The following is a 27,279-nucleotide window of genomic DNA, read 5'->3' as shown; positions in this document are numbered from 1 at the left end:
GGAGCAGGCCCGTTTCACATTAGGTAAAACAGATGTGGGAAGTAACAGAGATCCCACAATACTGAAGTTTATTATAGAATTTCAGTTTTATTTTACAGGATATGGCAGCAGGAGAAATGGCAAAGTAAGATGGTAGGCTGTGTGAGACATCGTGTAAGACACAAAGTACCCACCCCCGACAATGCCTACCTTTCCCCATATGAAAATACAAGTATGCATCAACTCACAATGAAATCAATGGTGAATTAAGGCTAGAAACAGACAATTGTGTGTACCCCCGCCCCACAGCTGAAGGTGGTTTGAAAGAGAGGTTGCTCATTGTATGTGCTCGTTCCACTTTTGTCCATGGAAGGCTACATTCAGATATAGGTGACAATGTCTTGTTTTCTGCTCTGGTGGAACTACCTATATAGGCAGCAGTGTCTTTTTTTCTGCTCTGGGGCAACATCCATTGTAATAGTGTGCAATAATAATAAAAAATGGAGCCATATGGATAGGCACTGCTTACAGAATTTTGAAATGTTAGACTATTCCTGACCAATACGCCAAGTCGCAAACAGATGATGCATTGGACAGCTTGACAAGGGTAAGAGAGTGTGGTTTTGTAATCATTGTAGGGGTTAGCCAATCAGCACTCTGCACAGCCAGTTGGGTTGAAAGGAAGGAGGTACCTTCATGATTGTCACAAGGGCTTAACAGTCAGGACTTTGCACAACTGGTTTCTGGAAAGAAGGACCAATTGCGCCAGAGCTTGATTCTCTGAGGAAATATCTACATCTGGCTAAAAATGTGTGTGTGCAGATCCACATCAGCCTAACCACTCTAGAACACCAACAAAATCAGCTTTTGTATTATTTCAAAGTTTGGCTGGAGGTAATAATTGTGGAACAAAAGAAAGGTGTGTTTCTTCCACTAGAAATGGCTTCTCTTTACTTTCAACTCTTTAAAAAAATGTGCTTGCATATCTTCAGCTCAGTCTTTCTGCTTCCATTTCAGATGTGTAGGACTCCATTCTGCTCCTAGTCTTGGAGATCAAACCCTGGAATCCGATCTCTGGACCCCCTCTTCTAGCATTCTGGAAGCACCCCTCACTCCTCTGCTCCCAGAGGATCCGGAGTGCCAAGACGAGAAGAATAGTTTGTGTGGTCCCAGTTTCTGGGTAGAAACATTGCGTCCTGGCCGAGAGAGGAAAGGAATTGCTGAAGGTTCAAGCTCTTGAGCCTGCCTCCCCAACGCCTTGGCTCGTTCTAGTCTGAACACAGCACCCCCCCTCTAAGATCTACCCCGAAAGGTATGGAGTGATGTTGCCGTGGGAGACCAAAGGCCGTGCCTGTGAAAGAAACAAAGGAAAGCAGAGGTTAGATAAATCCTGGGTCCTGGTCTAAATCTGAGCAGGACTTCTTGTATGAATTCTGTGCAAACGTGGAAGTTGCTATTATTGAAGCCAGCAATTTGAGAGTCTCAACTTCTATTTAAGTGTGTGTGTGTGTGTGTGTGTGCACGCGCGCACACACACACAATGCTATTTTTCTAGAGAAAGAGGTGCCAGAACTCACCATGAACACCTCCCTTGTTCTCTTACAATGGCTATGGCACCCACCTGAGAGGTGCCAGAACTGAGTTACAGTGAGTTCTGGCTGGAAAAAACGCTCCTTATATAAATACAAGCTTCTAGACCTGTGGATGGAAAGACAGCTTGAAAGTGCATGGGCAATGCCTAGTGAAAGTGTCCCAACTCTCCTAGAGCACAATCCTCGACTCCCATACACCTACCTTCTCCACATGAATCCATGTTGCCTTCCTTCCGCGAACTGACACTGTTGGGGCTCTCCATATTCTCATAGGAATCGGCATCTGCAAGGAGCAGGGGGGCTGGTCAGAGATGAAGCGACCCTGAATTCCAGTTCCTTAAACAGGGGCCTATGGGACTAAGGATAATTGGCCTCACTGTTGGCCAAACATTTTTTTAAAAGACTGACTATAAAAAACCCAACAGGTGTAGCTTTCCCTAATTTATAAGGAGAATGATTAGGAAAATTTGACCTGCTGGATTTCTTCCCGTCATGTCCCCAGCCGCTCTAATCAACTGGTATAATAGGGATTAGAAAATGGCATCTCCCATTTCGTTTGGAGGAACAATCCTCAGAGGTCGTTCCTAACGTCTACTGACCAACAGCATTGAATACATGAAAGAACAAAGCTGGAAAACTTGGGCATCAGCTCTCCTACCCTGATGCTAACCCTGTCTGCAGATCCTGGGAGTTTTTCTTTCCAAACTGCTAGATTCTATTTCCCTCTTAAGTTGCTCACAGGAGTTCTGTCCCATTGGAACTGATGCTTGCCAGGGTGGGTGGCATGTGACTGTGAATCAGCATTTTGAATTTCCCACAGCGCCCCAGAGATTATTCTTGGGGCATTCCGGGGCATTATTGGAAATGGCACTCACCTTCCTCGTTGCTTATGTTGGAATGAAGGTGGAGAAGCTTGCTTGAAGTGGGGCACAAGGATCCATTCATCTCTTCATAGGACTGGGAGCCTGAAGGGGCAGCAGAAATGTCACAAGCGGGACTGAATAAATTATGCCAAGTAGGATGGCAGCTAATCAGAGCTGTAGTTTAACTAGCAGGAGCAACTATTTTTTAATGCTTACCTGTAGATGTCTCACTGCATCCATCCTGCTTGTCCACATGGGGGTCCAGGGCCAGCTGCCTGCGTAAGTCTGGGGGACAGAGAGAGATACCAAAGGCCAGTGTCATATCAGGTTGCCTCTACAGAAGTACTGTTACCCAGTCATTTGTGCCCATGTATTCAGCATTGATCAAGCCCCATTTGGAATTGCTACACTCTGTTTGAACTGGGGCAATGTAGTCCCCAAACAATGCTGACAGTCCAACAAGGAAACTCTGAAAAAATCAATACCACTGGCAAATGGTCAGCTATTTTCTTATTTTGTATTTGCTTTTCACTCTTAACTTTATGCAGAAGCATAGTTATCTTAAGGCTGCAGCCCTATGCGTACCTGCTTTGAAAAAGTAAACCCCATTGAACTCAGAAGGCCTTATTTATGAGTAAATGTACTTAGAATCATGCTTCATATTAAGCAAAGTTTAAAAAGGTAAAAAAAAAATGGCTAACACCTAAAAACATAGATCTATATAAAAATAGATCTATAGATCTATATAAAAATAACTACGAGCCGATGTGGAGGGAAATAAAGAGAGATTTAGAAAAATGGGGACGGCTAAAATTGTCAATGTGGGGAAGAATGAATATGATCAAGATGACTGTTCTATCAAGATTGATGTTCCTATTTCAGTCTATCCCTATAATAAAAGGGGGTAGGACTCTAAAAGAATGGCAGAGGACAGTTTCGAGATTCATATGGCAGGGCAAAAAACCCAGAATCCAATTTAAACTACTAACAGACATAAAAGAAAGGGGGGGGGGTTGCCCTGCCAGACTTGAAGCTATATTACGAGGCAGCATGCCTAAGCTGGCTAAAAGATTGGGTCAAACTAGAAAATACGGAGCTACTCGACTTAGAGGGCTTCGATAATCATTTTGGATGGCACGCCTATCTGTGGAAGGACAAAATGAAAGCACATAAGGGATTTAGTAATCATATTTTCAGAGGACCGCTAATTGATGTGTGGGAAAGATATAAAAATATATTAGAACCAAAAACACCACACTGGTTATCACCTCTTGAAATAATAAGTAGGAAAACTACCAACATGGGAGGCAACTGGGCAACATACAACCAGTTAGTGACTAAAGTAGATGGGAAATGGAGAACCAAACCTTATGAGCAGATAAAAGAATATGTTTATGATTGGTTTAACCATCAACAGGTTAACCAGATGCTTAGTAAAGATATCAAAGAAAGAGGTTATGCAGATAAAGATTCGAAATTCCAAACGGAAATAATAAATAGTAAAGTGAAAAATATATCTAAAATGTATAGGATGCTCCTAGACTGGAATTTAGGTGATGAGGAAGTTAAATCAGTGATGATTCGCTGGGCAAAAGACGTAGGCCACAGCATACAATATGAGGACTGGGAAAGATTATGGAGAGATGGGTTGAACTTTACGGCGTGTACTGTGATAAAAGAAAATGTCATGAAGATGTTTTATAGGTGGCATCTGACACCTGTGAAACTTTCAAAAATGTATAAGGTAAACAACAAGTGTTGGAGGTGTAAAGATGCAGAGGGCTCCTTCTACCACATGTGGTGGGAGTGTGGAAGGGTAAAACAGTTTTGGGAGAAGGTATATACAGAATTGAAAAAGATATTAAAGTACACGTTCATAAAGAGACCAGAAATCTTCCTATTAGGGATACTGCGACAAGAGATAAAAAAGGAGGATTGTAGATTGGTATACTACGCAGTTACGGCTGCAAGGATCCTAATAGCTCAGAGGTGGAAACAGCAGGAAACCCCAACAGTGGAAGAGTGGAGATCTAAATTATCAGAATATGCAGAGCTCGATAAATTAACGGGAAAAATTAGATATATAAAAGACCAAGTGTTCATTAAGGATTGGGGAAAATACGTAAATTATCTGGAAGGCATTAGTGAGGGACAAATAACGCTAGAGGGATTCAGAGATGTACTGTGACAGACTATGGTTATTGTGTAAGGAAAACAGAGGGGGGGGGGAATCGGACACAACGACAATAAAAACGAGGAAACGTGTAACTTTATTTATTCGCTTCGTATGATTCGCGGCCAGGTTGAAGGAAGTCCTGAAAGAAATAGTTATGTTATGGGAGAACTATGAAAACAAGAAATTTGTGTACTTTTTACTTATTTTGTTGGTAAGCTTTTCTTCCTTTTTTCTTCTTTATTATGCTTTGTTTTCTCTATGTGTATGTCAGTCTTTATTTTCTTTATGGAATAAATAATAAAAAGAATTTGGAAAAAAAAAATGCGTCAGGGACTAGCAACTTCAGAACCTAGTCCAAGACCCACTTGGACATCCAGCTCACAGGTAGGTCTTTGTTAGATAGGCAGAAGAACACCATACACTGTATGTATGTATGTATGTATGTATGTATGTATGTATGTATGTATGTATTAAGATGAATTTTACCGTATTTTTTGCTCTATAAGATGCACCAGACCACAAGACGCACCTAGCTTTTGGAGGAGGAAAACAAGGAAAAAAATATTCTGAATCTCAGAAGCCAGAACAGCAAGAGGGATCGCTGCGCAGTGAAAGCAGTGATCCCTCTTGCTGTTCTGGCTTCTGGGATAGCTGCGCAGCCTGCATTCGCTCCATAAGACGCACACACATTTCCCCTTACTTTTTAGGAGGGGAAAAATGAGTCTTATAGAGCAAAAAATATGGTAATTAATTGATGTCTGTTTTATGCTTATTGTGTTGTTTTTATGATGTTAGCTGCTCTGAGCCCGGCCTCGGCTAGGGAGGGCAGGATACAAATAAAAATTATTATTATTATTATTATTATTATTATTATTATTATTATTATTATTATTTGGAGGATTCAGGAAAGAGGCTCTCGATTCTTTGCCCTCTCCAAGCTCCTATCCAGTACCTGCTATAAGTCGGGCTGCACCAGGGGAAACAGAAACCTCTTCTTCCAAGTTCTCATAGTTTTCACTATCTGTGAGGGGGAAACACAGAAAGACTGAACGTCACCAGAGGACTTGAATGGCAGTGGGTTGTGCTTGCAAATATACTGAGGGTGTTATTTAATGGGGCAAACTCTCCAAATCCTCCCAGGCAGATTTACTCAGGGCAACAACCGTGCTAGAAAGGAAGGGAAGGGAGATGGTTCATAGTGTCCCCGTGGCTGGTATCACTTGGATTACAGTTACTACAGGCAAGATGGCTAAAAGGGGTGGCCATGGCAAGCAGTAATCAACCACAAGAGCAGTCTGCTGAGTCAATGGAGGAAATGCGACTGCGGCAATCATGTGCCCTTCCACATTTCTCAGCAAAATTCTGCAAGTTAGCACCAACTTCCAAGATTACACAGTTACAAGGGAAGTGTGGTTGTTCCGCTCTCCTTTATTCCCCAACACATTTTGAGATACACGCTCAGTTTATCCTTACACTTCTGAAATTAAGAAACGAAGCTGTTTATAACTCAGCAGCAGATTAGAGACTCAGCTTTGCATTTGGAAGGTTCCAGCTTCAGTCCCCAGTATTTCCAGGTTCTGATCAATATATTGAATAATTCAGGAATTGTACAGACAGCCTCCTTTAAGGAAGAGTGTATCTTGAATGAAGGATACTGGATTTTCTAAACAGTTGGTCTTCATTTTCATTCACACACACACACAAACGTGTGTGTGTGTTTGTGAGCTGGCTGCCCCTGTCTCTGCTTCCACACCCAGATCCCGCACCTTCAGCAAGTGGATCTTGGATCAGGTTCTTCACGGACTGCTGAGTATTGTTTGCATACAATGGGTCAGCTGTGGGTCAAAAGCAAGATGTTGGTGAGAAGATCAGGTTAACAGACTGACATGACCCACCCCTCACCCCACACGGATAGCTCACCGCACTTCCAAATACCTGAGCCCCACTTCTGGGAGCCAGACTTGGTCTCGTCCTTTCTGTTTTCATAAAGCGATACATCTGTGGATGGAAGAACAGCGGCTGTTGCTTAATGAAGTCTGGCATGTGGGGAAAGGAGAACCATAGCTTCACACATGCGTCACATGCAGAAACCCCCAGGTTCAGTTGCTGAAACCTTCACTTTAAAGAGACTCCCAAGACAGCAACATGTCTGGGAAGAACCTCTTCTTGAAAGCCCGGGGAGCTCCTGCTAGCTGCTGCATGTGATGGATAAGTTTATTTTTGCTGGGCAGGTTGGTTCACCAAGTGTTTTCTTTTTCCTTTTCCCTGCTAGCAAATGGTTAACGAATGGCAGTTTATGGTTGGCTGGGGTTCCAGGAGGGGGAGTTGAAAAGGAGAAGATTTTGAGAGACTGTAGGTTGGGATAGAGGTTGGTATAATAGGTTGAGAGGGAGGGAGATAGAGAGTGAGAGGAGAGAGAGTTGGTTCTGGGTAGAAACATCCACTCTGAGGAATATGTCACAAGCTGAAGAAAGTAGTTTCTGAGCTTAGGGTGAAGGACAGTGTGTGGTGTCCTGTAAGAGTAATAGGCCAGGAATTAACCGGGAGGCTGAGGCTGAGCCAGGAGAAGTAGAAGCTGGACAGATACAGTCTACTTAGGTCTCATTCCAATCAAGAGGGGAGAGATTCTTCTATGAAAAGAGAAGACTCCCAAAGCAGTTAAGAGGGGTGTGGTGATCCCTTGAGTCTGTTACTTGGAGTACCTCAGGAGTAAGGTTGTCTAAGGGGTGTGTAATTGACAGGAAGTACCACATTGTTTAAGAACCAAAGTATTAAGCGGCAACAGCTATGCAGCAACTGAGAAAGCACTGAAGTGAAGTAACATTATAATCTGAAGTATCCTATGTTTTACCCACTTGTGCCATAAACTTCCTTTGTTAAATAAAATCTTTGTTTATTTGATCAAATCCTGCCTGAGACTCCAAATTTTCCCCTCACACAAATCCCCCACAAGATAATCTGGGATAGTTTGTGGGAATTCATGGAATTGGTGTTCTGTGAGGTGGGTGCACTATATTTAAGTGAGGGCGGGCCCAATGGCACCAGGGGGGAAAGTGCCGTTGCCCTGTCACACTGCAGTGTCTAGGGATACACCAGCTTTTGCCAATCTGTTGACCTTCAGATGCTTTGGACTACATCCCCCATCACTGGCCAACTGATGGAAGGTGAAGTCCTAACCATCTGCAGGGCAATAAGCTGGAACAAGAACATAGGAAGCTGCCTTACATTGAGTCAGACCATTGGTCCATCTAGTTCAGTATTATCTACACTGATTGGCAGTGTTTCATGCAGGGGGTCTCACCCAGCCTTGCCTGGAGATTGAACCCAGGGCCTTCTGCTTGGGAAGCGAATGCTCTGCCTCTGTGTTATGGCAAAGGCTGAGGTAGGCTGATGGTCTGATTTACTATAGGGCAGTTTATGAAACAAGGCCTATGGGGTTGCTGTGGTTCACATACTGTTAGTGGACTCATTTGAGCGTCTCACCAATGCTCAATATCTTTAAAGTGAGAATTATATACTTAGAACCAGTATGTATTTGGATGGGGGGCGGGGTGGGATGCAATTGCTCGAAAGATATATTAGAGAGATATATTTCTCCTGAACTGTGGAAATGCACAGTACCCACCCAATCTAGCCTCTTCCACATCTTTATACAGAAGGGAAATTTGACGTCACACAGTCACCACCACACAGCTCCCAACTCTAAGTCCTAGGAAACCCAGTCACATGGGTGGGGTATAAATAATAAATCATTATTAGCACAAATAATTATTAATACTAGATCAGATATGGGGACCAGACCTCCAACTAATCCGGCTCACCAGTGGTGTAGCTAGCCGCTTGGGTGCCGGGTCTGGCCCGTGCAGCCTGCAGCCGGGGGGGGGGGGAGCAGCCCATGGGGGCAGGGCCTCTCCACAGCCTCTTCCTCAGCTGTAGGGCAGCTGAGGGAGAGCCAGAGGGCAGACGCAAGCTCCACGCTGCCACTTCAGGCAGTGTGGAGCCTGCAGGCGCCTAAGCTACCATGTCACTCCCAAGAGAGACGTGTGGCTTGGGCACGCTGCAGGCCCTGTGGTAAGTGCTGGCCCTGCGGTGTGGCATTGTTGACTGAACTAAAAAGTTTTCATGAGCCTTACTATTATTATTATTAACAACTAATATTTTGTTATTTTATCAACACCCCCCCCTCAGTGATGACACCCGGGGTGTCCCGCACCCCCACACTCCCTTCCTCTGCCACTGCAGCCCACCAGACCTCTTAATCTAGGCCTTTCCCAAATCAACCCCCTTTCCGCCCAGGCCATGACGCTCCTTCTGCCTGTTACAGTCCAGAATGAGCTGCCCATTCAGGGAGATATGGTTTCCTCTCTGCACTGAGAAAGGACTCCCAAGGTAGTGCTCCTGTGATCAGTCTACTTTCCCGCCTCTGAAATCCAGGATTTATTTATTCCAGGTCTCCCTCACTGGGCATTTCTCTCTCTCACACACACACCTAATTCTCAATAAAACTCCATTACATTATGAAGCAACTCTACAAATCACTACAGTCTCCCCCGCCAACAAAGGCTAGCATGCTTGGGCAGCTGTACAGAGAGTCCTCCTCACCTCCCTGAGATGCTGAAAGGTTTCGTCTATCTCCATTTGCTCATAAAATGTGGGAGACTGGTGAGCTGAAAGTAAGGAAAGGAATGTTTACCATTCAAAGCCGCATCTCCCTGCTTCACTTCTTCCTGGGTGTTCTCGTAGTTGTCATCATCTGAAGCAAAAAAAATATTTGGATGACTAGGCCCACCCATTCTCTCTGCCTACTGTGCCCTGTTCTCTCCCATACCCCAATTTATGTTGTGTTCTCCCAAATTTTATGCTGTGCTTTCTCCCACTCCACCAACCCACTTTGCTTCCAGTCACCCAGCACCCAGTAACCATCAGTCACTCGATGACTGTGACTCCTCTGCTTCTTTGGGTTGTGCGTCATACGCTCTAGCTGGACCAAGTTCCCTGATACAGTGCAGCGTATGGGGGACCTGTTATAGCTAAGTGGGTGTCACAAATAGGCTCAGGGGTCTATGCTGTTTCTGAGTTCCATACCCATGCCTACAATCTGCACTCTCCCTGTGTGTATCACGGCAAGTGCAGAAGGATGTGGATCTGTAGCAGCCCCTCTGCTTTTTCCATCCTCTTATGCCGTCCCTCTCAAGCAGCATGCTGTTTCCTACCATGCACATAGTAAGTAAGCTACCTGTAGCCTCTGCCATATTTATTCAGCCCATCTGAGTTAATCAGCAAAGGGTTTGTTGGGCACCCAGTTGACCACAACGCACGGCAGTCACACAAGTTCATCCCAATGCCCCCACACCACATACCATCTGACTTGAGCTCCATTTCACTGTCTGGATGTTCATATTCTTCTTCATCTTCATCTGGTGAGTAAGAGGAGGGAGAGAGAGAGAGATGTACATAAAAACCGATATTACTGTACTCATCTTACTGGTCTGAAATCACTGCACTCTTCTAGTTGACTCCATAAATGTTTAGGACAGGTAACTAATCTCCAGTCTGCAGGCCAGTCTCAGCCTGCAAAACTAAAGGTAAAGGTAAAGGGACCCCTGACCATTAGGACCAGTCGTGGCCGACTCTGGGGTTGCAGCGCTCATCTCGCTTTATTGGCCAAGGGAGCCAGCGTACAGCTTCCGGGTCATGTGGCCAGCATGGTTAAGCTGCTTCTGGCGAACCAGAGCAGCACACAGAAACGCCATTTACCTTCCTGCCAGAGTGGTACCTATTTATCTACTTGCACTCTGACGTGCTTTCGAACTGCTAGGTTGGCAGGAGCAGGGACCGTGCAATGGGAGCTCACCCCGCCGCGGAGATTCGAACCGCCAACCTTCTGATCGGCAAGCCCTAGGCTCTGTGGTTTAACCCACAGCGCCACCCGCGTCCCTAGCCTGCAAAACTATTTCTTCCAAATAAGGGCCACCTGCCAATTAGCTGATGACACTGGGTGATGGGTAGGTTTCAATACTGTTGGGTGCTGCATGGTAAGACAAAGGCTTGGATGAGGTGGTAAAAACCTGTTCCTCAAGTGTGCCACTTCAAATTGCAAGTGGGGATTGCATTATTAAATCTGATTAAGTGGGTGGTGGTGACAACATCCCTGCACATAGACAACTAGCCTGGCAGGGAGAAGAGCTCTAGCATTAGCTTCCCTCCTGTTACGCTAATTATATGTGTGCAGGGTTTTCCTCCCTGACGGGCATTCATTCAACCATGAGATGGTATGAAGCAGAACAGTCCAGGAGGAGGGTTACTGCATCATCTGCTATTTCTGTGAATTGGACCAAAGTTCCTTCCCTCTTCCACCCACAACCACCCCCTTGCAAAATTGTGCTCTGAATGTGAAAGTGAGCAACACAGCGCCACAGCTGTGGGATGCTGTGAAAGAGCCTCAAGCTGCTGGGGCCAGTTGTGCAGCCATGCATTGTGCCCCACTTTGGGGCAGCATGTAGAGCTTGCTGTGCACACTGCCACCCCTGCCACCAAGAGCTCAGCTTGGTGCTGCTGTGGGCTGGCTCTTTTCCCAAACTGCATATTGTGTGTGTGCAAAACCTCTAAGTCCTGCCCCTTGCACACTACAGGCAGCGGCAAGATGCTCACCATGGCATCTTCATCTTAAATGAGGAGGAAGTGGGTCCTTTTCCTTTCTCTTCAAACAGTTCTATGTGTTTCCTGTGCTAAAACTTCTGCATTTTGAGAAGGCCTCCCACAGGTGGGTTTTCTTCCACACTTGCGGTAACTAAGGCTGTACTTTTCCCTCGCAGTTACAGGAAATTTGCATGTAAATGTTCAAAAACCTCCAGAACACATCTAACAAGTGAAGGACAATGTTCATTTCAAAGGGGCTCATGAGAAGATTTGAGTATACGATGCTCTGTGGACCATATCTGCCTGCACCATTCTGCCCTATTTAATGGCACCCAAATCTTCCACCTCAGATGGCCTCATGCTTGGAGCCATTTCTGTTTAAGCCTCGTGTCTGAAAACACCTCCATTTGTTTCACTCCGGCTATGCTTGAACTCCTTGCAGTGACCTTAGTGACACTAGCTTCTTGCCCTGAACCCACTGTACCAAATCATGCATGATGGTGGCAGGCCTGTTTTTTTAAAAAAATACATTTGCTCCTATCAGATGTTAAGCACTGATGTGGGATTTGAAGCGTGAATGGGGTATGTGGGTGGGAGGTGCTGAAGCCTCCCCTCTTGTCATTTTGGCCCCATGAGAATCCCCTGCGTGCACAAACATTTTCTGCTTTAAATAAGACCCCACCCCATCCCTACTTTATGCGTAACTGAAGAAAACCCGTATCAAGCTTCAGTGTAATTTGGCTCCTATTCTGTCTCCTGTGTTCTGACTTCCACTCACAATTAGGAGAAAATTGATTCACTATGCATTTACACCCAAATCTATCAAGCCTGCACTTTCTGAAACATTATGCAAATCAAAACATAACCATTCCTCCCTTGATTAAAGAATGCATTTTTGTGCCTTTAGATCACCCTAGGGGGTTGATGAGAGCGTGTAGTCTAAATATTTGGAAGACACCAAGTTGGTGAAGGGCAATCTAGTACAGTCACAAAAGTACATTCTTTAATCAAGGGGAAAATAAATTCCGACTGTAAACAACACTTTTAGATTTGCCCTGTGATATTATTCAGTATCACCACCAGGAATGAACAAATCTGTTGATTTTGTTTTCTCTTTTTTCCAGTCTTAGGCTCATTTTGCTGCACTTCTGCACCAGTTTGTGAATTTCCTTTTTTAAAGCCCTCCTGTAAATTCATTAGTAATTTAGTAGGCATTTTCCCTAATATACACCCTTTTCACAGATATATGCATCTTGATGTCTTCTTTCCTCTAATACACACATTTTGCACACATTTGTTTATTTGGGGACTTTACTGCAAAATTCAGAGAAATGCATATTTCAAACCTCATATACTGCATTCTGGTTTATGTGATGTTTCAGAGAGTGCAGGTTAGGTAGATTCTCGTGCAGATATGAACGGAACTAAATGATTTCCCCATCCCCTATTAGCCATTCCATGATCTATGCACTTTATGCAAATGTTCACTCTTCCTTCATAATTCTGCTTCTCCTCTAACTACAAACAACCTTCCACCTCTTCCCCCGCCCCAAACATACCTTCCATGTTGGTGGTATTGGGTAGGATCTTTCCTTTCTGTAGCAGCTGACAGCCACGCCTTGGACCCCCATCTGGCAACACATTCTCGTAGGCATCCACCCGCTCACAGACTGTGGGAGGGTGAGGGTAAAAACACAAGCTCCATCTAGATACAATTCCCACCCACCCACTCACCCAGGTAACAACTTACAGAGGTAGCCATGTAAAGCCTGCTGCCTCCCAAGACTAACATAATGCACATCAATCTCAATTGAAGCAGACTCTTGTGAACAAAATGTTTTGGTCCTAATAAAACTGTTAGTTTAGGGTACCACCAGTTTCTCAATTGCTATTCCTGGCCATCTCTGGGTTAACCAGGTCTCTCAACAGTAGTAGCAATTAATAAATAAGTCAAAGACACCCCAAAGGACCAGAAAAGACTTTTTATGTACGGAACAACAGCCGCTCAGATGCTACTAGCCTAGAGATGGAAAGAAGACAAAGTCCCTACCAGAGAGGATTGGCAAACCAAGCTGTTGCACTATGCCGAAATGGCAAAGCTGACTGGAAAACTCAGGAACCAAGAGGACAGAAACTTTAGAAAAGAATGGGGGGGAGATTATAAGTTATCTAAGAGACCACTTTAAGCAGATGGAAACACTGGCAGGATTTTGATTTCACTTGTAGTGTAACCATAACCATGGGCAATATGGATTGATATAAGTTAAGAGTTTGGAAGAAGATGCAGTTTTATATGTTTAAAATGGAGCTCAAGGGGGGGGTGGAAGTCATGAGATTCAGAGAAATCTCTGTATATGGAGATATATATGGATTTTTATAATTTTGTATTGGAAAAATAAATAAACAATGATTAAAAAGTCAAAGAATGTTGTTCTGGAACCTGGCTTTCTACTTTCCCTCACAAGAAGACAGATTCCAGCCCAGAAGCTCAAGGAATGAAGGGGGCGGGGTTAGGGTAGTAAGTCATTAACTCATTAACTCACCATCTTCATTTGCTGAGGGTCCCACCAGAACCCCATTGGAAGCACGTGGCCTGTTCCTCTTGGCACAGAAATACCTTCTGGAAACCACAGAACCATAAAATAATGAACGACACCAAACTATGAATTCAATGCATGTTGCCTCAAAAAACTTTACTGGGCCCAAAGGCAGGATATAAACCACGAACATGCAGTAAATGTATAAACTGACAACACAGGCTTTGCACCAGATTCTGTGAACTTCACTTGGAAAAGATTGTTAGGTACCAACCATCAATGTGCTAGGAATGCAGCTGAGATCCCCATGGAAGTCTGATCTTCCCATGGAGAGCCCAGTGGAACATCTGGTGGCAAAAATGGCTGGACATGGCAGTGGTACCATCAGGGTAGGGCTCAGGACAAATGTCCAGAGCCCCCACATTGCAGAATGAGCAAAAGGGTCCCCAAATGCAGCACAGCTGGCTTTCACATGCTGAAGCAAGTGAAGTAATAAACATTAACCTTCCAAAGCCACCCCCGAAACAAACACAACATATTAAGTCTGGAGTCTACAATTACCAAATGGAACTACTGGGCCATGGGAAGTCTGTTGATGGGTAAGGAAAAGGCCCAGAATAAAAATATATCTGCAAGTAGGTGGCACCACAACCAATGCAAGAGATGTACCCAAGGTTTCAAATGCCCATTACCCTCAGACAGAATTTGCCACCTCCCATCCCAGCTTCCCAGAGATGCTTAGTCCAGTACCAGATTACCCAATAGGCAGACTAAGGACTTCTTCACTCTTTCCAGGCAGAACTCTGTGCTTTAACGCTCTGTGTTTGGGCATTTTGTGTCTTTGTTTGTTTTTGCCCCACGTTTTCCCTACAAAACCCCGCTCCTTGAAACTCGGAGCAAACATCCATTTGCTCCAGAGCAACAACAACAACAGAAAGGGCGCTCGAACAAGGAGCTTTAAATCACAGATCATGCCTAGAAAGAGCTGAGTAAATGCAAGTGTGGATAAAAGCCCTAGGCTAAGGCTACCAGACGTCCCCGTTTCCCGGGGACAGTCCCCGGATTTACAAATCAGTCCCCATAGAAAATCCATTGAAGTTGAAAAGTGTCCCCGGATTCATGGAAATAAATCTGGTAACCTTACAGCGTAGGCATGCATTTAGGGTACCAGCAAAGCAGGGACACACATACACACAAAAGAAATTTGGTGTTTTTTGTTTGTTTGTTTTTAAAGAAATTGACATTTTATATTTCAATAAAACATTGAAGTAGTCCTCATGTGAGAAAACAGAACTTTCTTAGACTTCCTTACACTCCACTTACATACTCTCCCTGTTTCCCTGTTCTCTTTTTATGACTTATCCCAACCTAAACCAGGGGGCACCCTACTAAAGTAGATGGAAATGATGCGATGAAATCAGATCCTGCCATGTGTTGAAAGATATGTTTTGTTTTGTTTAATTTTTTATTTTATGGTTTAGTATTTGCTTTCATTTTGAATAACACAGGGGAGCACCATAATCTTTTCAGGGTTTGGGGCCTCTAAAGGTCTTAATCCAGCCCTGGTTTATTCTTCCCATACCCCACATCCCCCCTCTGGTTCCACAGGGGTTAGCTAGAGATCCCCTCTTCTCCAGTGCTGTCTTGTGGGGATAGAGACCACCCTCCCAGATTCTCCCTCCACAGGTTATTTATTACCCATGGTCTGCCTACTAATGCTCTTGCACTCTTCCCTACAGCACTACTTACCTCCGGACAGGACCCTTCAGCTTCATCTGCCTACGAACACGAATGGCTGAAATGAGAAGGATAGAACGGGAACGCATTAAATAAATAAATAAAAATCATTTCCCGTGCAGCCACTGTGGCATATTGGTCTACATTAATAACATCAGATAGGCTAAATACCTGGGTTGTCACTGGAGAGCTCTTATTTTACTGTAGCTGAACTGCTGTTTGCAAATATTATTCAAAGGGAGCTACTAGTTTTAGGCTGCTAATAAACAGTGTAGGTGTTTTACCAGAGGTGCCTAACTTTTTTTGGCTTGAGGACTGCGTTGACCTATGGTTAGCGCCCTTTCTCAATGCTGTCTTTCCTGTCACATAATTCTACAGTGTTTTAAATCACTGTATTATTAATTACTAAATTCAGTTGAAGAAGAAGAAGAAGAAGATTTAAGAAAATAGACAAAGCAGGGAGGGGAGCCACAAAAAAACCTTTGGCATCACAGTAAGGGGTTTGTGGCACCAGTCAGTAAGAACATTTTTTAAACAAACAAACAAATAGAATTGGGAGAATACAGTGAGGGACATGTAAGAGTGCTCAATAGTTTATTTATTTTAAAATGATAAATCTGGGGAGCACAAGAATCCTTTTCAGGGGCCAGATACTGGCTACAGACTAGCCACCCCGATTTTATCTGGTCAGTTTGTCAGGAGGAAACTCAATAGGGCCTAGAGAAAGGAGGGGATGTGTGTTGTTGTTAGGAAGAGGCTAGACAGACACGGGAGGTTTGGAGACATGGGGGCAGGCTCCCCATTCTTGCTCTATTATGTTGCTGTTGCTGTTCTTTTTTAAAAAAAGACAATTCAAATTTCATTTCAGATTAACAGAATATTAACAATCACACAAGAGTCGTATATCACAATCCGCCACCACACAATCCTTTTACAAGTTGCTCATTGTAATGACACCTGCCACAGCAACCATTCTGCATTTAGTTCCTCAGCCCCTTTCCAGGGCAAACCCTCTCAGCATGAAGTTAATGTTGGCTTAACATGCTGCTTAAAAGGGCAGAATATGTATTTACATCAGAATAATTACTGTTAAGCTACAAGACCAGGAAGATGAGTTGCCAGAAGAATTTGGCCACCCCCTTCTGTGCTTGATCTTGCCTTTGTTCCTGTACTTACCTCGCCGGAGCCACAGAAAACAGAAAAGGCAACCAAGGCAGGCAATCATATGTACCAAGGCCGCAGTCCAGATTATCCAGTGTTGGGCTCCTAATTGTAGCCAAGCAGCTTGTGGGGGAGGAAGAAAGAAAACAATTAACTGGAATCTCTGTTTATATGCATGTCTTTATTATGGCTGCAACTCAATTTTAGTGATTCATCCTATGAGTTTCAATTGATTCAACTGCCAGTTTAAATCTGTAGATGGATAGAACCAATACCATATTTACATGAATCTAATGCACCATCAAATCTAATGTGCACACTAATTATGTCAAGGTGCGCATTACATTCAAGGAAATATGGTATTTCTAAAGTATGAAGCAGGTTTACTCTGTTCTTAGGTAATACATACATGTCTTGCAGGAAGCATCAATGACTAAAATGCTGCAATGCCATTCCCCCTGTCCCACCACTGTGTTTCAAGTCGCAACGGCACATTGCTGTGCACACCAGAGGGAAGAAGGGTTTGTAAACTAGTAAGTGTGCAAATAAGGGACGCAGGTGGCGCTGTGGGTTAAACCACAGAGACTAGGACTTGCCGATCAGAAGGTTGGCAGTTCGAATCCCCGCGATGGGGTGAGCTCCCGTTGCTCAGTCCCTGCTCCTGCCAACCTAGCAGTTCAAAAGCACATCAGAGTGCAAGTAGATAAATAGGTACCACTCCGGCGGGAAGGTAAACGGCGTTTCCATGCACTGCCCTGGTTCGCCAGAAGCGGCTTAGTCATGCTGGGCACATGACCCGGAAGCTGTATTGGCCGGCTCCCTTGGCCAATAAAGCGAGATGAGCACCTCAACCCCAGAGTCGGTCACGACTGGACCTAATAGTCAGGGGTCCCTTTACCTTTACCTTAAGTGTGCAAATATGGAATTATTATTTATTTTGGTTGATTTTGGTTGCAGAACTTTTCCTACTGCAGAACCTGGGGCTCATCCACACTTGGGTTAGTCCCATGATTTCCAGGCATGGGTCCGAGACGTTTTTCTTTTGTCCTGCCACTTCCCCCAGGAAAACTCACTGTTTACTGCTGAATCAGAACAAACATCAGTTGGGTTTTCTGCAGATTGACATTTGATTGACATTCAGCAGTAAACAGAGTTTTCCTGGGGGAAGCAGTGGGACAAAAGAAAAACCTCTCGGACCCATGCCTGGAAATCACGGAACAAACTGAAGAACTCATGGGACAAAAGGGAAGTGTGGGCGAGCCCTTCGAGGCTTCCTATTTGTTTATGTATGTGTGTGTGTATGTATTTAGATCCCGCCGCCCCCATATTTCAAAATAAATATTCCATAGTGGTATTTTTTTTAAAAAAAAACATCAACCTTGCACTGGAAAAATTAAAATTTGGAAACATTTCAGATCTGAAACTGGAGATTTGGACTTTGCAAAGATGATCTACATTTCAAATGCATACAAACTTGTCCCCCTGTTCGCCTTCACCCACCTGGCTTTGCTGCCACCTCCAGCTGAAAATGGCGGGCCTGATCCTTCCACTGACAGGTGTAGTTCCCAGCATCTGTGGATGTCACCGATGGCAGCATCAGAATGATGTCATTGGTCCTCATCAACAGCCAGTGGTTAGTGATGGAGCGCCACAGCGACACGGTCACCAGCACAGTCTTTTTGCCCACTGAATCGTGCTGAATCCAGAGGAGAGTCCCATTGGTCCAGTTCCTGGGTACTGGGGCATCACAGGGAAAAGATTCCATACCATTTGTAGGATGTGGGGAGTCAGCCTGGCGCCCTACGGAAGACGGTAGTGAGAAGTTGAGCTGAAACACAGTTTTCTGCATTTTAAAATATTTTTTAACGGCTGATGTTTTCCAAAATTTCAAAAAAGATTTTTAAATCCTGGCTAAAAATAATAATAATAATTATGCAGAGGGGTAAGCCTTAGCGATACATTTTAAAGGAAGCAATATGTAAACTGAATATGTCTGCCCAGATGCCATCATCTTGGGTTTTGCAAAATCCTTCAGCTGAAAAGCATCCGGCATTACCCAACAGCAGCTTGTGAAACTTTGGGAGAGAGCCACACAGTGGCACGTCTGCTATTAGGCTTGTAAGGACCGATCGAAGGAATGCAAGGCCCTGGATGCCACTAATCAGAGAGGAAGAAAACCACCTGAGTCTTTGAGCGGGGTGGGGACTCCCAAATTCCAACAGGATGTGGAACTACATGGAGAGCCATGGGGCCTTCCTTGGTCCAGAGCTGAGAAGGAACTGACAGAGCAAGCTACACACTAACTGCTTCCTATCCACTCTCACTGAAGTTAATATTGACCCATTGAAAGGTACCAGGCAAAAACTTTCCTCCCTGTCACACCCCGCCCACCAGCTTTTTGCCCTTAATTTGAAGGGCTACCAAGTACAGTAAAACTACCAGGAACCAGACAGAAAAAAAGCCTAAAAATGTACAGTCCCGGAAGTCCTTCCTCACAAATGTAGGTGTACTTTAGCCACAGCCCACCAGGCCTTTATGAGGTGGGGGAAGGAGTAATCCACCCCTCGCCCAATTTCCTAGTGAAATGTAGAAATACAACTTGGATGTGATCTCACAGGCTTGTGGTGGATAAAAGCTGCTGTTACTACCCGAACCGGCATCTCTCATGCTGTCTTTCACTTCCTCTTCAATGTCCTCAGGGTCTTTATCACCACCATCATCATCATCACCTGTAGTAAACAGACTCAGATGAGCAACCCAGCCCATTGTTTCTCAGCCCAGACAATCTGCCCTGCCCACTCTTGTCTACCCCACCCCTACCCCCCACATTATGCTGTGCTCATTCTGGCTGAACCAGCCCATCTTGCTTCCAGTTACAGGTCCCAACACCACTTTGTCTAGAGGGCTGCAGCTCCCCTCCCTCCGTGTAGTGTGATTGTGTGTCACAGAACCTCCAATTGTACCAGTTTCTCCAGCATAGCATTCAGGGGTTCTGTGCCAAGTAAATGAGCAACTGCAGCAGGTACAGACTTTTGCACTGTTTGTCAGCCATGGGGGCCTGAGAGTTCTTAGAGCAGCATATACGTGAATGCGTCCTCCAAATTACAGTGGTGGCAACAATGGTAATAATAACAGTATCTGTAGAGTTTGGTTTCTGCTTTTTACCGCCATCTTAACTGCTCATTGGTAGAGATGAGTGAATCTGCCAGTTTCAGTTTCTCTCAGTTTCTCATTCTGCCAGTCTTAAGTTCGTTCTCCATATTTCCACATCACAAAAAAGTACATTTTTTAAAAAAAATCCTCACCAGCAAATTTCTCTTAACACGTACATTTTTTGCAAAGCAATATCCCCAACCATAATGCTAATTTTAACGCTGTTTTCACTAATGCATGCATTTTAATGCACACTTCTCAATACTTGGCTGGAGAAAAGTATTGTGATATTCTGAGAAGTGTAAATTTCAAAGGAAGGTTGTGTTTCAGCTCATGAATTGTTTCAGAAAGTGCAAGTTGGGTTGGTTCGCCATTATTATTAGTAGCATTATTGATTATTAATTGATTGATTTAATATCCCCCAACTTCCTTCCCAAGCACCCCAGGGCAGCAAATGCTCCATGATAAAACAATTAAAATACCACTGTATCTAAAAACCATTCCAATTCAGATATAGACTGGGAAAGATCTCTGTTTAAAAGGCTTATTGGTAGAGGAAGGTCTTCAGTAGGCACCAAAAAGACAATATGGAAACTCAGTTTAATTTCCCCTCACCATACCTACTCACCTGTCCATGTGAGTGTGTGGTTCTTTCCTGAGATGCCATTCCAGCTGCAGGTAAACCATATGCCATCTTGCCTAGAGATGCTGTAAATGAAGAGACGCCACTTTTCACCCAGATTTGCCTCTGAGTGGTTATACTTGACATGCACATACGAGAGTTCCTTCCCAGAGGGACCAAGCCAAGTCAGATTCAAATCGTCAGAAGCCAGTGTGTGGTTAAAAGTGCAGGGCAGAAGAACCGCCTGGGTCTCTGGGATTTGGGAGGAAAACATCAAGCATTTCAATTTTTTTTTATTCCTTTCTTACACACTTTCCAACTTAAAACGTTTCCAAAGTGATAAGCGTACAGTTTGAGCAAACAACCGCCATCTTTCATATACAGCCAGCTAAAACATGCATAGCAGCAGCAAGCTTTTAAGACAGTGAAAATTAATTCTTAAAAATCTTTAAAGCAGCAATAAAACAACAAGCAAAACAGTCATTTAAATAGGAAAAGAAACAGCTGGTAAAATAGCATTTAGGGCCAAGTACAAGCACACCTGTGCCATCATAGTCCAACCTTTCATTCAAGCTCATTAAGTGAATCAGAGTTCAGGCAAATGGCAAGGCCTTAACCTCCCACCTAAAACTCAGCAGTGAAGGTACCAGGTAGGTTTCCTTGGCAGGGTGTTTCATGAGCAATATGCCAACATCGAAACAGGTCCTCTCCCTGATTGCCTCCTGCCTCGCCTCTGAAAGCCAAGGTGTCTAAAAAGAGACCTCTGAGTACCCAAGACTGTTTTCATGGCACTAGGTAGGTCTTCAGGGACCCATCTCCCAGCCATAAAGTATGAAGGCACCAGACCAACAATACCTTCTCCTCTCACCTCTGTTGCCCATGCTGGCAAATGTCAAGCCATGTCAACTTTCTCTTTCCTAGCCTCATGAGCAATATCACAGCTCCGCACAGCTGATTACTTGCTTTAACAGCTGAATCTCTGATCTGAAGCCTTCTGATGATAAATGGTGACAATGATCACCTAAGGCTTTTCTAGATGCTGCATAGTGCAGATTTAAATAAATGACACAGGCTTTCAATTTGGAAGACACAATAGCAGAGGAAAGGAGGATGAAAACAAGCAAATTCAGGTGCCATGGACCTTTCCAGTTACCAGCTGGAAGCTTGCCTGCTTACTATTCCCAGATGCTACCAGCTGTGGTCAGGAAACAGCATTCTGCACATCCTCAGAGGGATTCTTTGTTACTGCTACCTTGGTGGTCCTCACCTGCCCGCCCACCGCTATATCTGAAATCCATCCCCATCAACCTCTGTTTCTTGCCTTCCGCCATCGTCTCCCATCTGCAGGACCTACCTGTGGCCTGGACAACATCGGTTAGGTCTCCCGGCACTCCAGTGGCTGCTCCCAACCAACCAAGCCACAGCAAAAACAGGTAACGCAGAGCGGGTACCATCGCCTCCCGGCAGCCAGCCCCACTTGCACACCGATCCATCCCCCTGGGCAGCCAGGCAGAGTGAGGCCCAACAGGCAGCCCCAAAGGGGCAGTAGTTTGATGACTAACTGCTTTGGCAGAAAAGGGGGTCCCTGGAGCATGAAGTTCCCACCATGCTCCCCTGAGGGCTGAGGAAAGGAAGGGCGGGGAGACTATGTAAAGCACAGAAGCAACTAAGAAGAGAAGCTACAGTATTAGACCGCTTGTGCCAGGCTTCTTTCTTTCTTTCTTTCTTTCTTTCTTTCTTTCTTTCTTTCTTTCTTTCTTTCCTTCCACAATTTATAATTACACTTTATCTACCCCTAGATATCTGAGGCAGTTTGCAATGTAACTTGCTGAAACCAAACAAAAATAAAGGTGACAAAAGGTGACTTGTTACTATTAGTGGCGGTGGCGATGAAAGAAATAATCACGGCGGGTGATATTCAAGCGAGTTCCACTCAGAGGACCCACTGAAATTAGTGAGCATAACTAAGTTACGTCATGTAACCAGACGTACACTGAGTAAAACTTAGTTGAACATCACCCAGCAACAACAACAACAACAACAACAACAACAACAACAACAACAACAACAACGTTCCTTCAGGCAGTTGGTGGTATCTTCGGGAAGTTTTGGCAGGAGCTCCCTGGTCTGGTCTTTTCCATGACAACTGAGATGCTACAAGCTCCTCGCTATTTTCACCTCTGAAATGGTGGGTATTTGTGGGTTTTGCACACTGTCGCAGGGCCAGTCATGAGATCGAATGAGACCATTGTCTCAGGGAATAAGAGCAGGGGGTGAAAATTGTTTTAAAAAAAACAACCAAACCAAACAAAACTGACACCCTCTTTACTTGCCTCGCTGGTGGGCCACCTGCCTGACAGCTGAACCAGCTAAAAGTCTTGCTGAAAATAAGATAACAGTTTAAATTTCCAAAGACTTTAGATTTGTAACGTATTTCAAGCTGATGTAGGAAAAAACTTGCTCCTTTTCCCTTATGGGGTATCTAAGAGCCTGTACAGAGTGCTTAAGTGGGTTCCCTATCAGTAGGAGAAAATAACAGAGGCCAACCAGAGAATATTGAGAAGCAAAGCAGCTAGTAAGTCTGATCACTATTAAACTGTTGCAACAGGGTCTCACAGCCACACGCAGGAGGCAGGAGGGTCCCAGAACAATGGTGCGCAAGCCCTTATATAGAGTTTTGAAATTGCCCACCCTATAGCTCAAGACCACCCCCAAAAACATCATACATACATCACAGGAGGAGGCCGTCTACAACAGAAATCCTGTCTGCCAGGATACCTGACAATGGTCTCTGATTGCTTTACTTGGGCCATTCTTTTGTGATAGTAAATACTTTAATTCCTTGAATCCAGTCACAGGCTCCCCCAATTCATACACAAAGACGCCCTAAAGAGAGAGGCTTTCCCATTTCCTTCCTCCTTGCAGAGAAACATTTGAGGTCAATTTGGGAGAGTCAAAACGGCTTCAGGATTGCTCTCCTGTGCTATTTCAGACACATGGTTTATATACTTATGTATGTGTTTGCCTTGTAATTTTATGAACATTTAATTTATATATTTGAGACCTTAAATTCTTATAACAAAGCGGAGCTTCAAGCAGTAGTGTCACAGGCCCCTTTCTCCTCCACCTCACCCAGAAGGCCTCACTCCACGGAAGGATGTCCTCTTGTCCCTTTCTCACGAGCGAGGCAGGAAGGAGGGGGAGAGGAGAGTCTATTTCTGCTGCCACAAAAGCAACAGTTAAAATGAAACAAATAATTGGGGCGGGGAAGCCAAGAACGGTCAGCACCAGCAGGGTGAGGAGGAGAAGGAGGGAGGGGAGAGACAAAGAGCTACCTTCTCCCTCAAGAGGTGCAACAGAAGGCCCTGCACTGTAGGACTGCTTTTGTTTTAAAAAGCAAAACAAAACGTTTGTGAAGGATGTGGCAAGATGAAAAAAAAGAGGCACCAGAAAGCAGCAGGGCCTCCACCCTAACGCCAGGAGTTGGAACTAGATAAACACTAGATAAAGAAAATGTTGCTGCTTACATAGCATACCAGGGTCTCCCTAAGACATTTTGCTGAACGATGTGTGTGGTAAGAAAAAACTGCTCCTTACTGCTCCTTTTCCCCTTATGGTGTATCCAAGAGTCCGTATACAGTCCTTATGTAGTGAAATATACTCAGAGTCGCAAAGTGATTTCATGCTCTTTATTCAGCTCATCGTGGTGAGGAGGAATGAATGAAAGTCCCCTCAAAGTATCTGCTTAATATACATTATTTACACAATGGGCTGCACATGATTGGTTAATTCTGGAATTCTACTGTAAGCCAATCAGGTTGTGGATTCACTTATATCTGGAGCATGATTGGGTGGTTCCTGCCAACCAATCATGCTGCTGCATTGTTCTTGGACCAATCAGACTGCTGCATTCTGAATCCTATTGTTCTAGGACCAATCAGACTGCTGCAGTTTGGATCCTATTCAACTCAGTACATAACATGTAGGTTTTCTATCGGTGGGAGAAAATAACAGAGGCCAGCCAGAGAATATTGAGAAGCAAATATACAGGATCAAGTTTAAGGTGCTGGTTTTAACCTTTAAAGCCCTATACGGCCTAGAACCCTCGTACCTACGGGACTGCCTCTCCTGGTATGTCCCACAGAGGACCTTACAGACTTCATATAAAACATCTTGGAGATCCCAGGCCACAGGGAGGTTAGATTGGCCTCAACCAGAAGCAGAGCTTTTTCGGCTGTGGCCCTGATCTGGTGGAACACTCTGTCACAAGAGACTAGGGCCCTGCGGGACTTGACATCTTTTCGCAGGGCCTGCAAGACAGTGCTGTTCCGCCAGGCCTTTGGCCAGGGCACAGTCTGACACTCTCTCTCCTGCTGTAACATTTATAGAACTCTAACCCAGTGGCTGCCATTAATTTGATTATGAATTGATTCTAGAATGTATTTTAATTAATTGACTGTGTGATTTTATGTGCAGTGTGCTATTGTTACCTGTTGTTAGCCGCTCTCAGCCCGGCTTTGGCCAGGGAGGGCAGGATACAAATAAAAATTTCTTCTTATTATTATTTGAATTCCTATAACAATGTGTAAGATTTTTAAAATTATATTTATATACCGCTCTTCATCCAAAGGTCTCAGGGCGGTTCACAAGATAAAAGCGCACGATGGAGGTGGCAAGTGGGTTGCACTTCCTGTTTCGCCTCAAGTGCCAAAATAGGGCACGGCAGTCCTGAGTGGTAACATCGGTGCCACTGCGAAACAAAGCAAACCAGCAAACAACTAAGAACATGCAAAACACAATCAACATAAAGCAAGTCATAAGACTCCTTCCTAAAGGGCTGTTGGTGGTAGTTGGCCCTTGGTCAGGGGGCAGTCACTATCAGACTCCCCATTGCATCGTACTTCCGTTCTGGTGTAGGGATGGGGGAGCAATTGTGTTCAGTTCACACTTAATGGCAAGCCTCCTTCATTCATACTTTCTGAAACAATACGAGAACCGAAACATAACCATTCTTCGAAATTCACACATTTCTGAATTTGCCAATGCGTTTCTTTAGTCAAGTACCGGTATAATGAATTGAAAAAAATGTTTAAAATAACTTTTGTAAAAACAAACAAACTTGATGGCCTGCCCAGGCCGTGAAGGAGGAACTATTTATATAGCCAGTGCCAGATTTATGTATAGGCTAAGTAGGCTGAATCCTAGGGCCTCTAAATCTAGGGGGCCTCACCAGCCTGCCCCCTCCCCAGCAGGCAACCTCCCCTCTCTCAAAATTGCAAACCCAATACTTCATGTGAGGGCAGGGCAACTTGGGCCTCTAAATCTAGGGGGCCTCACCAGCCTGCCATCTCCCCAGTGCCGAGGTCTCCCTTCTCCCAAAATTCGAAACCCAAGACTTCATGCAAGGGCAGGGGCATTCAAGCCTAGCAACTATGAGACTCAGGGCTAGCCAGTGGGGGCCCAATTTGAAGAAGTCAAATTGCAAAATCTCATAGATATAAATAAAATCCATCTAGATTGCCCTGGTGTGGGGGCCCTCTTAGGAGCGGCCCACAGGGCTCAATTTGGCCCAATTGTTTGAATTGCCTTAAGGTCAGCCCTGATGAGTCTATGCAGGGGTTGGACTGAAAAGCCCCGCATCTTCTTGGTCTCTGGTGTCACTATTTAGAGTACAGACTCAAGGACTTGTAATGGAAATAGGGGTGGCACTTATTGGAAATCTGTTTTGTCACCTCCCCGCCGCCAAACCCCGGGACGATGAGCCCAGCCACCTTTTATTCACAGTCGCATAAGCACTACACTACAGCATGGCCATAAAGCTGTACGTTCAACCACTGAAATACACACCCAATATGTAGCAATGGAGATTTATGTTACTTGTTTATGAATGAACACTGTGTTTTATTAATGGACTCTGTATTTTTGGAATTACCTAAGAGCCACCAATAGGGAGCTCTAGAATCTGACAGCTAACCAATTGGGTACTACCAAACAGCGACCCCTATAGCTGAAAGCAGGTAACCAGCACAGAACGCTTCGGCTCAGCCTTTGCATTGTTGACTGAACACCCCCTGCTGTGCAGATAATGGAGAAAGCTAATAAATTGTATCCCTTCTTTCATCCTGGCCAATTCTACTACACTGGTGTAAACCTTGGTGCACCAGGAACCCAGAATAACAGCAAATAAAATCCGCTCATACGTCAGCGACTGATAAGACTTGTCAACCTGTTATTCCAAAATCTTCCTATATTATAAAGCTCCAAAATACAGGCCAAAAGAGAGCAGGTATGGAAAGAGCGAGCCATACAATGGGCACCACCAGTGAAAATGCCCTGCTTCATGTAGCTCCTGCCTTGTCATTTGATAGGGTGCCCACTTGCTGCAGGCAATGGCGGATGATGGAGACCACTTGTCCTGAGTGGCCCGATTGCTGTGAGGGGCAGCTTTATAAAAGAATGGTTTATTGAATATGTACAAATAAATTGTAACCAGATAGGGACATTGGCAGGATTATTGTAATAACCTGCAGTTTCATAAGAGTAAATAACTAAATTAGATGAATAAAAGAATAAGTTAAGTTAATTTAGAATATGCAGGAAACGATAAATTTAAGGAACTGCAGACAGAGGAGGAAGTCGAGTTTTGAAATGTTAAAACGACTATAAAACTATTGAAATGTATATAACTGAAAATCACAAATAAAAAATGTAAAAAAAAATGAAATTAAGATTGGAAAAATTAGAAACTGAGAGAAATTGAAACTGATAGGTTTGCCACTCCCTATTCTGGTGGCAGTTGACGTACCTCTTTACCCTAGCT

General features: G+C 44.3%; 1 protein-coding gene across 4 annotated transcripts; it reads right to left on the bottom strand.

Annotated features, from left to right (window-relative positions):
• Positions 1–67: 67 nt before the first annotated feature.
• CD19 (CD19 molecule) lies at positions 68–25,793 on the bottom strand. Of its 4 annotated transcripts, XM_082196997.1 has the most exons (18): positions 25,579–25,793; positions 25,074–25,209; positions 20,466–20,711; positions 19,300–19,413; positions 18,185–18,484; positions 16,700–16,807; positions 15,536–15,581; positions 13,793–13,869; positions 12,809–12,919; positions 9,971–10,027; positions 9,304–9,363; positions 6,531–6,608; positions 6,377–6,445; positions 5,563–5,631; positions 2,651–2,719; positions 2,447–2,536; positions 1,774–1,854; positions 68–1,330 (listed from the first exon to the last, which is right to left on the bottom strand). In XM_082196997.1, exons 2-18 carry the CDS (start codon positions 25,081–25,083, stop codon positions 1,248–1,250), a joined length of 1,668 nt encoding a protein of 555 aa, XP_082053123.1. In that variant the 5' UTR covers positions 25,084–25,209; positions 25,579–25,793; the 3' UTR covers positions 68–1,247. The 4 variants fall into 4 exon arrangements, with proteins under 4 accessions (XP_082053123.1, XP_082053124.1, XP_082053121.1 ...); XM_082196998.1 differs by lacking the exon at positions 25,579–25,793 and having other exon boundaries at positions 25,074–25,232; XM_082196995.1 differs by lacking the exons at positions 25,074–25,209; positions 25,579–25,793 and adding an exon at positions 21,814–22,488.
• Positions 25,794–27,279: the final 1,486 nt, after the last annotated feature.

The sequence above is a fragment of the Podarcis vaucheri genome (assembly GCF_965113315.1).
Source record: "Podarcis vaucheri genome assembly, chromosome: 13".
Classification (NCBI taxonomy): Eukaryota; Metazoa; Chordata; class Lepidosauria; order Squamata; family Lacertidae; genus Podarcis; species Podarcis vaucheri.
Note: the sequence above shows the minus strand (reverse complement) of the source record. Positions and strands in the feature narration are given on the sequence as shown.

Excerpts from the sequence above, each read along its gene's own strand:
- CD19 (XM_082196995.1), bottom strand. The coding sequence starts at position 21,952 with ATGGATCGGTGTGCAAGTGGGGCTGGCTGCCGGGAGGCGATGGTACCC. Across the intron at positions 15,582-16,699 it reads TTTTCTGTGGCTCCGGCGAG|CCATTCGTGTTCGTAGGCAG; the intron begins GTAAGTACAGGA and ends TTCTCATTTCAG. Across the intron at positions 9,364-9,970 it reads AATGGAGCTCAAGTCAGATG|ATGATGACAACTACGAGAAC; the intron begins GTATGTGGTGTG and ends TTTTTGCTTCAG.